The sequence below is a fragment of the Diorhabda carinulata genome, chromosome 3 (genome assembly GCF_026250575.1).
Source record: "Diorhabda carinulata isolate Delta chromosome 3, icDioCari1.1, whole genome shotgun sequence".
Classification (NCBI taxonomy): Eukaryota; Metazoa; Arthropoda; class Insecta; order Coleoptera; family Chrysomelidae; genus Diorhabda; species Diorhabda carinulata.
In genome coordinates this window covers 1284661-1299292 of record NC_079462.1, presented here as the reverse complement: position 1 = coordinate 1299292, position 14632 = coordinate 1284661, and the positions used below count along the sequence as shown (strand labels likewise).

Below are 14632 nucleotides of genomic sequence, written 5' to 3'. Positions count from 1 at the left end.
ACGCTCCAAAATAACGTCTAATTTTTATTCTACCGTAATTATGTTGTTTATAAACATTTTTAATTGATTAATCCCACCTATAGACTGGTCCAGGTGTAATTCTCTTAACACTAGCAGTTTTATCACCTGCTTCGATTTGTTTCGCTTTTGGAGCGATTACTTCGGGTGGTGAAACTTCTCTTCTAGCATCTCTTTTAAAATAATAATTTGAATGGAGTTTGTGAGCCGGTCCGTCTGGTAAAACTGGAGGCGGTGGCGATCTCGTAGCCAGAATATCTTGAAATCTACAAAAAAAAATATTACGTACAGCATTTTATATATAAAATTGAATTGAAAACTATAAAACAGTTTTATCGATAAAAATTAACTTACCTGAGTGCTAAAGTATGTTTTCTTCCTAGTAGAAATTCACGTATAGTTTGAAGAAATGGATTTACATCGTGCATTCGAATTTTAGGAGGTTGAGGCATCTTTTATAGTAACAAAAAAAGTCGAAATAACAATTATTCTGTTACGAAACAAAAATATTGACATTTGAGGTTATATTTGATTAATGACATAACAAATGCGTTCCACAGTAGCAAATTTTTGTTCGTAGTACACTTATTTTATCCGAACACTTCTAACACTTTTTTTTATTGAAAAAAAGTGAATTCCGTTAATTTTTATTATATAAAAGATACTTATATAATACAATCTTTACGATTATTATAGAATTACAACTAAAATAATACATTTATTATATATAAAGTGTAACTTTATTGCACAATTATTGTCATATATTTTATTCGAAACTATTGTATAATGTCAATCTACATATGCCTTTAAGATTTTTGTTATAATAAATATTTTTTTTAATTAATTCTAAGAATTTTTATGTTTAAGTGTTATAATTATACGTTAAATAATTATTTGGCTTGTGTAATATCAAAATTGTGTTGAACTAGAAGTAAAAAATGGTTGAACTTACCTTTAGTAAAAATATCGAGGTTTTAAAGGGTTTCATTCCACCAAATATAAAATGCAAAATAATTTTTAATACAAATATATTTTTGTAACAAACTTAAATCAAATAAGGTATCGACTACAAACAAATTACATGAAAACAATCACAACAATAATATAATGAACAAGTTGTTGCAATGTTTTTTATTGTAACGTCCGAAATTTTGCAGGCATCAGATCAACGTGTATAAACCTACATAGTTCAGACTTATTAACGCTTAAATTAAAAGTAAATGCAAAATTTACGAATCGATTTTAGCTAAAATATCAGATTCTCTGAATAACTGATATTCTGCATTATCCTCTAGATTCACTTTCGTGCCGCCGTATTCTGGAAGAAGTACTTTATCACCTACTTTAACAGAGGGAGGCGCGAAAGTACCATCCTAAAACGAAAATAAAAATGCGGAAATCACAAATAAACATGTAGATAAGTAAATATTTAAGTTTTTAAAGATTTATTTGAACAACACAACGAACATAACCTATAAATTAATTAAGCCGGTTATTTCTTACCTGTAATCTAGATCCTTGTCCAACTGCGACTACAGTTCCTTGTAGGACTTTATCTTGTGCTTTTTCTGGTATCACAATACCACCTTTCGTTTTTGTAGTTGCCTCGAATTTTTTAATTAGTATCCTGTCGAAAAGAGGAACTAATCTTTTGAATGCAGACTAAAAAATAAACAATTTCAATTTAAATACTATAAATAAGTATTCGAATATTACCATTTTTATGTTTTATTAAAAAAATTATATATTTAAATCTTTAAAACGTGGTTTTACGTTCGCGTTCAAGTAGAAATTTCTGGAACTATCAACGACCCGACCGGGAGGTTATCTAATAAACAAGGTTGCCAATTTCCTATGTGATCTTACAAACAAATCGTTTATAAATTTTTAATTCTAAATGATTTTAAAAATAAAATATAATAGATAATTATTTCAAATTCATATATAAGTACGTATGAATTAATAAATATGGATAATTATTATTTAATAACGTTATTTTTAATTTCGTATAAATAAAATCGACAACGTCGTGATTAATACTGAAATAATAATGATACTGTAGCTGTCATCATCTTATTCTAACGCATTTGTCAGAACAAACAAACCAAACGCGACGTAGGTCTAATCTTTTACAAAATGTCTAAATATAAGATTCCTTCCATTTCTAGAAAAGAAAACTAATATAATGCACTAGATGGCGCAGCAATTTCGACTATAAAAGTAATTTTCTTTATTATATTAGTATATACTTTGGAATATTGTTCAATAGATGTGAGTAAAGTAAAATTTTGAAAATTAAATATTGTTTTTAATAAATTATTATATTTGACGTTGTAAAACCTAGATAAATATATGAATTAAATAAAGTTGGTAAATCATACAATTTGTTACTTTTAATTTACTTATTATGTATAGATATATACGAGGAACATTGTTGTAGTAAAATATGAAATATGGTGAGAAGTGGTAAAAATAATTATCTATGTATTTGTTTACATTAGCGCCACTATGGAAGTTTTTCGAACTATTACTCATCGTATACAGCTTGAGATTTTATCAATTTAAATTAAAAAGATGAATTTGGTACTGATACAAAAATAGTTAGGTTAAAATCTGCATAATAACATACTGTTATCAATTTCAGTCCATTTTTTTATTTTATTTGACGTAATCTTGTCGGAGATGATTCGATATATTTATCTTAACACCTACAACCCACAATTATCGCTAGTTATTTTGTTTAAATGATCAAAACGTCGATGTAAATAAACTTCGGAAAAGTAATTTAACACTTATAACCTTTATCTAAATCGAGCCGCAATATAGACCCATTTTCCCATTCCCATCTGGGTCCGAGGTCTGATTTAAGGTGGATGAGCTTTCGCCTTATACCCTTTTCTACTTTATCACGTCAAAACCTACAGCGCCGATGACAATCCCAAGTGTATCACCAAGTCCACGGCACGCTTTGACGTGCGATACGATAATCACCCGAAGCGTGGTTGGGGAATAGAGATGGACGAACATGTTTTCGCGTAGTAGTTAAAAAGTAACTATAAAAAATTATTTATACATAATTTTTAACAGTTAAATTTATTAAATAAACAGATTAATTTTATATAAAAATAATTGATAAATCCTGAGCGACTTATTGCAAGTTAATTATTTAACTGAAACATTAAAAGTAGGTATTTGGTTTCGGGATAACTGTTATCTAAAATCGAACGTTCTGGAATTGCTACCTCTAATAGCAGTTATTAAAGAGTCGGTGGCGGGTGGCGTTTAACAATCGCGCGAGCGATGCGTGGGTTGTTGGCATAAGGGGTCGTGTCCGGGGGATCGTTGGGTGGGAGGCGGTCGGATTGGGGAGGGTGGCTTCATAATCAGCAGACTGTGGAGGCCGCTGCCGCCACATCCATCGCCGCAGGGAGCTTTGCGTTGCGGGGTTCTCGCTCGCGCTTCGACTACGTCACCGCGGATTCGCTAGGGTTGACCTGCCGCCACAAAAACTACGTTTACACAGAGAGAGAAAAGTATCGAAAATTATTTAATATCTAAATAAAATTGCAGGTTAATTTCGATACGAAATCTGAATCCAGGGTCGTATTTGGCACTTGGAATGTATTAATTTATGACGAAAATACGAATTTTTCGTATTTTTGAGGTTATGTAGTATGAAATTATAAATATATTCGCGATAACCTCGAAATTTACATGATTAAATTATTTCAAGTGGAATTGTATCAAAAATAAATATTTATATTTATAAAATTTTCGGTGTAAACGTAGTGGCGGCGAACTGGCGTCCGAGCACGCGTGCCGCCGCCGTTATAAGTGAACAAGGTTAAACGCCGCCGTCGCCATCCGACCGCCACTCCGCGTTACCGCCTACCGCTCTCCTTCTATCTGTTCCTCCCGTTTTCCACTGTGGCTTTTTACGTATTTTCCAAAAAAAAAGTCATTTATCATTGTATACCACAGCAATCTACCGTCCATTTCTCAATATCGAAAGCGATGTTTTGGTACACTCGTTATTTTAGATAAATACATTCAGAACCTATCGAAAATTATTCAAAATTAAAGAACTAACAACCTAGACCGTGTACTACCAACCCAAAACCCCGATTCTAATTTTTTCATGAACCCATATTGATTCCAGGTAGATTCCTTTTGCTTCCTGTCATCCATTGAAATATTAAAGGTAAAGCATGTGTGCAAGCGTGAACGTATCGATTGAATTCAACTTTCTAAATAATGCAATTCAACTTTGAATCACTTGTTCATTCCTCTGAATTAAATTTATAATTAATATTCTCATCAAACTATTTTTTTTTCGTGTATGGTCTGCTTTAGTACGTATTAATATCATAAAGTTGACAATACGTGGAATATTCTAATGTATTTGTTGACGTTTCATTTGAAATATAAATATTTTGATAAAATTAAAATGAAAATCAATAGATAAGTTGATAAAAAAAATATATTAAAATATAATATATAAATAATTTTCGTGTATGGTCTACTATAGTTAATATCGAATAATATGTAGTGCACATAACAAAGGACGTCGTTATGTTGTGCAATAAAACACGTGGCTTGAACATGACTGGACGAAATGGCGACTACAATTTCCATTTGCTGACATTCTCCAATTGGATACATTCATGCTCAGAAATATTGAAATCTGGTTCCATAGAATCAATAATAGTATTTAAAATTTCATAAATATAGTGTGTAATGCTAAAACATCTATATATATATATATATATATATATATATATATATATATATATATATATATATATATATATATATATATAAGTTCAAGTATGATTCTTCATTTAGTTTTATATCGCGTAATTTAGTTTGTGAACTAGATATAATATAGTTTTTGAACGCACGCCTAGATGTCATTAGTGTCATTGCTGTCAGTGTCATAATTGTTTTGTTTTTAACAAAACTAATTAATAAAAGTAGGAATAACTAAATAGCTTTAAATTATGTTTCTTTCACAGGTTTGTAACATTCATAATAATTACTTTGATGGAACTACAGTGTCATGCAATTTATATGCAATTTATGGTTATTATAATAAAACATTTCTTTCACAGAGAAACGCAATTAAGTTTTTATTCGTATACAACCGTTGGTAGTTTGTTAATACACATTATACATAAACGATAAAAAGTTATTGAATCGATGTTATTTATTAATATAAACTATTTTATAATTTCTCCCGTTATAATTGACATTTGTAGTTATTTGTAACGGTAGTATCTAATTCATACAAAATAGATTTAAAAGTTATTACAGCGTTGTCAAATTAGAAAGAAAACTATATTATAATTTAAAAAGTCAAGGACAACGTTAAAGCTGTTCGATATATTTTTAGTTTTTATACTAAAAATCCATCCGTCGATCGTTGACCAAGTAGCAATTCCTGCGGGAAATTCTAGAAACTTCTACAAGTTTCCTGGTCGTCCATACTAAGTTGGAATTAGTACCTTCGTGAAACTAAAAGGGTCTAAGTAGGTGGGTACATATTGATGAGGCTTATAAGGGATGTTTTGTTAGTTTAACATAAAATATACGAGGTGTACGTCATAAATATACGGTTTCAAATACGAAATAATGGATGGAAAAAAGATCTTTTATGTAATATAGGTTAAAAACGACTTTGGGCGAAAAAAAAAGCGGGAATAAATGAATTGTTCATAGATCTCGATTTATCCCTTACATGTCCTCTCAAATCTCCTCATAAAACGTGTGCCTATTCTTCGTGATTTTTTCTAAAACTTTTTTTTCTGTGTCGCGTATGTTACGTAGCACTTTGGCATCGAAGCCGAGAGAACGTTCACTAGACAGTGTTTAAAGGGGATAGACCGTTCCGTCGCTGATTTTGAAATACAGAAATAAAAACTTTTAATTTCAGTATTTACGCAGTTTATTGAGTGGTAATTCAAGTTTTATCAAAAGGAAAAACTCTATTGGAAACAAATCAGGAAAATAAAAAGATTATTCGATAAAGTTCAAACTTCATAATTATATTTTTGACAGTTTGACATTGAGTTTGGAAAGATGAAAAACCTGTCATTATAACCTCTATTTTAACAATATAAAGTTAATTTGAACATATTATTAACTATATAAAGCTATTAAACAATTAAATTAAATCTTCTAATCTTTTCAAACATTACATTAAATAATTATAATCTTACGAAGTTTTTTACTACTAATTATGCAACCAGCATTATAGAAATGTTTTGAATAGTATAACAAAAGGGGTAAGAAACAATTGTTTACTTTTACCAATTTTTTTCATAAAAAATTTAACTGATAAAACTGTTAATTTCAATTGCAATTAGCCCCGTTTGTTTATCGATATAATCTACTAATTATCGCGTGTACTTTTAACTTTTGGAGGCGGCGAGAGAAAAATGTGAAGAGCGAGTATTGTGAATAAAAAGAGAAAGAACTCGGGATCGTGTAAGAGTGTTTCTAATGCCCGACAGGATCTGCAATCTTAAATCGCGTGTGCTTTTGACACGAACGCCGATGAGCACCCGAACCCTACCGCCCCTAATAACCACCCCTACAACCGCCGGCAAGCATTCTGCTCGGATATACCGCCAAAAGGGCATTCCTCACGCTATACACTAAATATATTTTTTGAAATAAATGTTCTATTTATAGAAATTATGTTAATGGAAATTTTTTTTGATTTGCGGCCGATATAAGTTAGAAAAAATACGTTTTTATATTAATATAGAGTAAAAATAAAAGAAAAAAATTTATAAAAAGGTATAAAAAAGCATCGTTAGATAAATAAAAATTTACAAAAAAATTTATCAAGGTTATTAAGAATAGTAATAATCCCGGATTCGAACCGGCCTCATTAGCGTAATAAAAATTAATTCAGTGACCGCTTTTACTCTTCACCAAAAAGTCGTTTAATAATTTGAATGACAAGAATGTTGTTATAATGTATTTAGCTTAATTGATTTTTTTATATCTAAAATTATATTATGTAAGGTAAATTTTTAAATATATACAAGGCGTTCTGTAATGCAGATAGATTCAGTGGAAATTACGCATGCTGCTTTCCCAACAAACTAAACGAAACTTTATCAGGAACATTTCGAGCGGCAGGCTGTAGAGGTTCGGTTGGGTGAAACCCTCCCTTTGGCCATTAGCCGGGGTTGTGTGCCGTGACAGGAGGCGTCCGCTGCTTGCGATAGATTTATCAAAGGCTTTCGAGCCGGAGAACGAGAAAGCGAACGGGCGGAAAGTGGTGGAAGGAGAGAGATAGCGATAAAAAAAGGACTTAGAGAGAGGCGCTAACCGAGACATTTGCCACAGACAGGTGATCAGCCCTAGAAGCCCTTATAGTCCTTGTTCGGATATTTCCTTCTCTTTTTAGCTCGTTGTAGCTGTCTTGCTCGCACTGAAATATGCAGCACTCGTGTAAATAGACCTGGAAATACGATTGTTTTGAATTTCGTTATTTTGATAATGTCAAAATATACAAATTATTAATATATTTTATGAGAATATTCAAAATTAACCTTAAATATTTTAAAGTATTTCAAAAAATATATATAAAAATTAAAAATAAATTTTTATATCGGCTGTGATTTGAACCCCTCTTGTTTTTACATAAAAATTTTAGTAGACGATTATTTTACACTCTGCGCCATAAACATGTTACTCGAAGTATTGAAGATTGGGTTGTGCTAGAAAAATAATTGTAATTTATAATAAATCAAATTTGTTTCGGGATATTTTTGCCCAATTACCCAATTATGTGGAAAAACTGTGGAAAAATTTCTTCCTTATTTTAAGTCTAAAGCTGAAGCTGAATAGTTTTTTGATCCCTTTTCATGAATTTTCAGTAGTTTTTCTTTCTTTTTTTAGCCCCATTAATGTTTTTCCCATAATTTTTTATCATAAAAGTGTTTGTTTCAGAGTATTAGCCATTTTTTTTCGTTTTTAGCCAGTTTATACTGTTTTTTGACATTTTGATACGTTGTCATTTATTTGTAAAGAAAAAAAAAATAGTTTTTGGTCACGCTTTTTCACATATTTGCCCATCTCCTGTTTTTTTAAACTTTTGATCATATTCTAAAGCTTTTGAATTATTTTTGGTGATTGTTTATCACATTTTTAGCCATTTCTTCTATTTAATATCCATTTTCTATTGTTTTATAGCCATTTTCTATTGGTTTTTAGCCGTTTGCTATTTTTTTCTAGCATTTCTTCTTCAGTTTTTCAACATTAACAATTTTCTACTGTTTTCTGATTATTTTAACCATTCTCTTGTGTTTTTAAGCCACAATAGTTACATATTAGACATTTTCTATTAATTTTTAGCAATGTTCTATTATTTTATAGCCATTTTCTATCATTTTATAACCATTTTCTATTATTTTATAGCCATTTTCTAATATTTTATAGCCATTTTCTACTGGTTTCAGCTATTTTCTGCGGTATTTCAGTATGTTAACTACTTTCTACCTTTTTCTGATCATTTTAATAATTTAATTTTTTTTTAAGCTATAAAAGTTATCATGATTATCATTGTTTCATACTTTTAGCCATTTTCTATTGTTTTTTAGCAGTTTTCTATTCATTTTTAGCCATTTTCTATTATTTTATAGCCGTTTTCTATTGGGTTATCATATTTTTTGCGAGTCTTCATATTTTTAGCTATTTCCTATAATTTGATATTCTTCTTCCAAATTCTATTGTGTCTTTCTTTTACGTTTTTAAGCTCTAGATTCCATCTAGTTTTAAAACATGAAACCGCATCTTTCTTACGTTTTTTCATTGTTTATAGCCTTTTTCCCTAAATTTAAATCACTTTTTCATGATTTTGAGTCGTTTTCTATAATTTTTTGGCATCTTTTCACACTCTTAATCTTACCTATTACTTTGTAGCCGTTTTCTATAGTTTTATAGCCATTTCTGTTACTTTGTAGCCGTTTTCTATAGTTTTATAATCATTTCTATAATTTTGTAGCCGTTTTCTATAGTTTTATAGCCATTTCTGTTACTTTGTAGCCGTTTTCTATAGTTTTATAGCCGTTTCTATTATTTTATAGCCATTTATATTACTTTTGTAGCTGTTTTCTATAGTTTTATAGCCATTTCTAAAACTTTGTAGCCGTTTTCTATAGTTTTATAGCCGTTTCTATTATTTTTTAGCCGTTTTCTATAGTTTTATAGCCATTTCTATTAATTTGTCATTTCTAAAACTTTGTAGCCGTTTTCTATAGTTTTATAGCCGTTTCTATTATTTTTTAGCCGTTTTCTATAGTTTTATAGCCATTTCTATTAATTTGTCATTTCTAAAACTTTGTAGCCGTTTTCTATAGTTTTATAGCCGTTTCTTCTAATTTGTAGCTGTTTTCTATAGTTTTATAGCCATTTCTAAAACTTTGTAGCCGTTTTCTATAGTTTTATAGCCGTTTCTTCTAATTTGTAGCTGTTTTCTATAGTTTTATAGCCATTTCTTAAACTTTGTAGCCGTTTTCTATAGTTTTATAGCCGTTTCTATTATTTTTTAGCCGTTTTCTATAGTTTTATAGCCATTTCTATTAATTTGTCATTTCTAAAACTTTGTAGCCGTTTTCTATAGTTTTATAGCCGTTTCTTCTAATTTGTAGCTGTTTTCTATAGTTTTATAGCCGTTTCTTCTAATTTGTAGCCGTTTTCTATAGTTTTATAGCCGTTTCTTCTAATTTGTAGCTGTTTTCTATAGTTTTATAGCCATTTCTAAAACTTTGTAGCCGTTTTCTATAGTTTTATAGCCGTTTCTTCTAATTTGTAGCTGTTTTCTATAGTTTTATAGCCATTTCTAAAACTTTGTAGCCGTTTTCTATAGTTTTATAGCCGTTTCTATTATTTTTTAGCCGTTTTCTATAGTTTTATAGCCATTTCTATTAATTTGTCATTTCTAAAACTTTGTAGCCGTTTTCTATAGTTTTATAGCCGTTTCTTCTAATTTGTAGCTGTTTTCTATAGTTTTATAGCCGTTTCTTCTAATTTGTAGCTGTTTTCTATAGTTTTATAGCCGTTTCTATTAATTTGTAGCTGTTTTCTATAGTTTTATAGCCGTTTCTATTAATTTGTAGCTGTTTTCTATAGTTTTATAGCCGTTTCTTCTAATTTGTAGCTGTTTTCTATAGTTTTATAGCCATTTCTTAAACTTTGTAGCCGTTTTCTATAGTTTTATAGCCGTTTCTATTATTTTTTAGCCGTTTTCTATAGTTTTATAGCCATTTCTATTAATTTGTCATTTCTAAAACTTTGTAGCCGTTTTCTATAGTTTTATAGCCGTTTCTTCTAATTTGTAGCTGTTTTCTATAGTTTTATAGCCGTTTCTTCTAATTTGTAGCCGTTTTCTATAGTTTTATAGCCGTTTCTTCTAATTTGTAGCTGTTTTCTATAGTTTTATAGCCATTTCTAAAACTTTGTAGCCGTTTTCTATAGTTTTATAGCCGTTTCTTCTAATTTGTAGCTGTTTTCTATAGTTTTATAGCCATTTCTAAAACTTTGTAGCCGTTTTCTATAGTTTTATAGCCGTTTCTATTATTTTTTAGCCGTTTTCTATAGTTTTATAGCCATTTCTATTAATTTGTCATTTCTAAAACTTTGTAGCCGTTTTCTATAGTTTTATAGCCGTTTCTTCTAATTTGTAGCTGTTTTCTATAGTTTTATAGCCGTTTCTTCTAATTTGTAGCCGTTTTCTATAGTTTTATAGCCGTTTCTTCTAATTTGTAGCTGTTTTCTATAGTTTTATAGCCATTTCTAAAACTTTGTAGCCGTTTTCTATAGTTTTATAGCCGTTTCTTCTAATTTGTAGCTGTTTTCTATAGTTTTATAGCCATTTCTAAAACTTTGTAGCTGTTTTCTATAGTTTTATAGCCGTTTCTATTATTTTTTAGCCGTTTTCTATAGTTTTATAGCCATTTCTATTAATTTGTCATTTCTAAAACTTTGTAGCCGTTTTCTATAGTTTTATAGCCGTTTCTTCTAATTTGTAGCTGTTTTCTATAGTTTTATAGCCGTTTCTTCTAATTTGTAGCCGTTTTCTATAGTTTTATAGCCGTTTCTTCTAATTTGTAGCTGTTTTCTATAGTTTTATAGCCATTTCTAAAACTTTGTAGCCGTTTTCTATAGTTTTATAGCCGTTTCTTCTAATTTGTAGCTGTTTTCTATAGTTTTATAGCCATTTCTAAAACTTTGTAGCTGTTTTCTATAGTTTTATAGCCGTTTCTATTATTTTTTAGCCGTTTTCTATAGTTTTATAGCCATTTCTATTAATTTGTCATTTCTAAAACTTTGTAGCCGTTTTCTATAGTTTTATAGCCGTTTCTTCTAATTTGTAGCTGTTTTCTATAGTTTTATAGCCGTTTCTTCTAATTTGTAGCTGTTTTCTATAGTTTTATAGCCGTTTCTATTAATTTGTAGCTGTTTTCTATAGTTTTATAGCCGTTTCTATTAATTTGTAGCCGTTTTCTATAGTTTTATAGCCGTTTTTATAATTTTGAAGCCGTTTTCTATAGTTTTATAGCCGTTTCTGTTACTTTTACTTATTTTTTCGCTTTATTCACCGTTCTATTTAACTGTTCGCTTGTCCTTACGTGCCTACGGATGCCTGACACGCTTCTGGCTAATATCGAGAGATTTTGATATGACGCTGACGTCGAAGTTACCCGGGTGGCGGCGGCGGCGGCGTCGGCATCCCAACGTCCATAAGACGTCGGTTCGTAAAATAAAGCTCGAGGATTACCATAAAGGGTCAAACCGTACTCCGTCTTTGTCCCCAAATCCGGAATTTTCGATGTTAACTTGCTTCTTCTACTGTCCGTTAACCAACATTTTTTTTTTTTTCAACGTCTCTAGTCAAAAGTCGACAACCGCCTTCAACGTATTTCCGTTGTTTTCAACCCCCGCTGGCGATTCGAGTGTCTCTCGGGGGTGTTCTGCGGGCTATGGTTGCAAGGGGGTAATAAATGTATAACAGCACGTTCTATGGTGTACATGGGGCCTTTGGGAAAACAGGATCGTCCCGGGCGATCTAACTCAAGAAAACTAATCAATTCGACGGTCAATCGCGAAACTATCATATTTTCTTATCAATTGAGAATGTTTTTACGATATAGATGGCGCCTCTGGGAGATATGATGAAAATTGAGGGGGGAATCGTAGTTATGGCTAACGAAAATCGTTTTTTTTTATACGATATTTTTGAGATCCAGAAGTAATTTTTCGACATATTTTTATATAAAAATGTTTTTATATCGCCCACCTCCCAAATTATAAAGAGAAAAAGGAAATTTTGAAACCAAAAAGTGATTTTCCTTCGTTCTTCACAGATTTATATTTTTTCATCTTTTTTTTTTTGACACTATATTTATATTTTATTTAGTTTTTATGCCATTGTTAGTATTTTTTGTGATTATTTCTCACATTTTCATCGATTTTTAGTCATTTTTTATGGTTTTATAAACATTATTAAGTTTTTTAGGCATCTTCCAATGTTTTTCATACTATAGTTTCTATTTTTCCATATTTTCAACCATTTTCTATTATTTTTTAGCCATTTTCTATTCTTTTGTAGCCATTTTATATTGTTTTTCGACAATAAGAATTCATTTTAAATCATAAAAGTTGTTTTAGTGATTTTTTTCGAATTTTTAAACTTTTTCTAATTTTTTGTAGCCATTTTCTGCTATTTTATAGCCATTTATTTTGTTTTTTAGTCATTTTCTATTGTTTTTCCATACTATGGATTTATTTTAAGTAATAAAGGTTGTTTTAATGATTTTTTTCGACTTTTTAAACTTACTCCACATTTGTGTAGCCATTTTCTAATGTTTACTAGCCATTTTCTACTATTTTATAGCCATTTATATTGTTTTTTAGTCATTTTCAATTGTTTTTCTACACTATGGATTCATTTTAAGTAATAAAGGTTGTTTTAATGATTTTTTTCGACTTTTCAAACTTATTCCACATTTCTGTAGCCATTTTCTAATGTTTACTAGCCATTTTCTACTATTTTATAGCCATTTATATTGTTTTTTAGTCATTTTCCATTATTTTTCTACACTAAAAATTCATTTTAAATAATAGAAGTGGTTTTAATGATTTTTTTCGAATTTTTAAACTTATTTCATTTTTCTGTAGCCATTTTCTACTATTTTATAGCCATTTATATTGTTTTTTAGTCATTTTCCATTGTTTTTACACACTATGGATTCATTTTAAATAATAAAACTTGTTTTAGTGATATTTTTCGTCATTTTTAACCTCTTCCTATTTTTCTGTAGCCATTTTATACCATTCAGTAGTCATTTTCTGTTGTTTTATAGCCATTTATGTTGTTTTTTAGTGATTTTTTATCGTTTTTTGTCACAATGAGTCATTTTTTTTTGTTTTTATATCTCGAAACTAACTATTAGTGATTTTTTTCGAGATTTTTAACCTTTTTCTATTGTTTGTGGCCATTTTCTCTTTATTTATAGCCATTTTATTGTTTTCTGGTTTTGAACCAACCATGAAATTCATTTTTTATGATTATTTCCCGCTTTTTCAGTCGTTATTAATTTTGTATGATCTTTTAGCCATTTTCTACAATCAAATAGCCATTTTCTACGATTCCATAGCCATTTTCTACTATCAAATAGCCATTTTCTACGATTCCATAGCCACTGCCTATAATTTTTGACCAAATAAGTCTTTCACCCCTATTTAATAAAAAAAAATGAATTATTTTCTAAATTAGGCATTTTTATCGACTCGACACGTTACATTTGATTATCGTATACAAAAAATTACGTGGTAAATTAGTTGATTTAGTATTTAAGGGGTGGAAACCGACGTGATTAATAGGGTGAAAATATATACGTGAAGGTTACACGACGTTATTCAACAAGCGAGTATATCGAGCGTAAAATATCAATGGGGATATTTTGAAGGGTTTTATCAAGAACTTTAATTAGTTCTAACGAGCGGTAATTAATTTCAATTTCTTTAAGTCATCGAAATCGATTTTTTCTTCAATTTTCTTTCGATATTATGCCATATTTGTGTTAGTTAAATCATTTTGACAATTTTTTTTTATAATTTTCGGACATTTTGCGTTGTTTTTATGAGTTTTTGGAAGTACTGCCTAACAATTTCACAAATTTTTCAATTTTTTTTTTATTTCTGGAAACTCTTTTTGACATTTTCAACCATTATTTATTGCTATTAGCCATTTTTCATTGTTTTATAGCGATTTTCTACGGTTTTTACCGCATTTTGAGTGATTTTCTTCTGGTTTTTCGTTATAAAAATCATTTTTCTGATTACTATGAATCTTTGAATCACTTTATTTTGATTCTTAACCCTCGAAAGTTATATTTAGTGACTATTTTCCACATTTTTAGCCATTTTCTAACATTTTATAGCCATGTATATTGTTTAGTAGCCATTTTTATTAATTTTTTTCACACTTTAAGCCATTTGATATCGTATTATAGCCACATAATTCATTTTTAATGACTCTTTCTCATATTCATAGCCATTTTCTAACATTTTATAGCCATGTATATTGTTTAGTAGC

The 14632-nt window shown here is 29.6% G+C and overlaps 2 protein-coding genes across 2 annotated transcripts; both read right to left on the bottom strand.

Annotated features, from left to right (window-relative positions):
* Nucleotides 1-11: 11 nt before the first annotated feature.
* LOC130891935 (NADH dehydrogenase [ubiquinone] 1 alpha subcomplex subunit 7-like) lies at nucleotides 12-564 on the bottom strand. Its single transcript, XM_057797031.1, has 2 exons — nucleotides 373-564; nucleotides 12-284 (listed from the first exon to the last, which is right to left on the bottom strand). Exons 1-2 carry the CDS (start codon nucleotides 468-470, stop codon nucleotides 68-70), a joined length of 315 nt encoding a protein of 104 aa, XP_057653014.1. The 5' UTR covers nucleotides 471-564; the 3' UTR covers nucleotides 12-67.
* A 465-nt stretch (nucleotides 565-1029) lies between these two features.
* On the bottom strand, nucleotides 1030-1889 carry LOC130891931 (10 kDa heat shock protein, mitochondrial). Its single transcript, XM_057797026.1, has 3 exons — nucleotides 1735-1889; nucleotides 1522-1680; nucleotides 1030-1391 (listed from the first exon to the last, which is right to left on the bottom strand). The coding sequence occupies exons 1-3, from the start codon at nucleotides 1735-1737 to the stop codon at nucleotides 1248-1250; spliced, it is 306 nt and encodes a 101-aa protein (XP_057653009.1). The 5' UTR covers nucleotides 1738-1889; the 3' UTR covers nucleotides 1030-1247.
* Between the last annotated feature and the right edge of the window lie 12743 nt (nucleotides 1890-14632).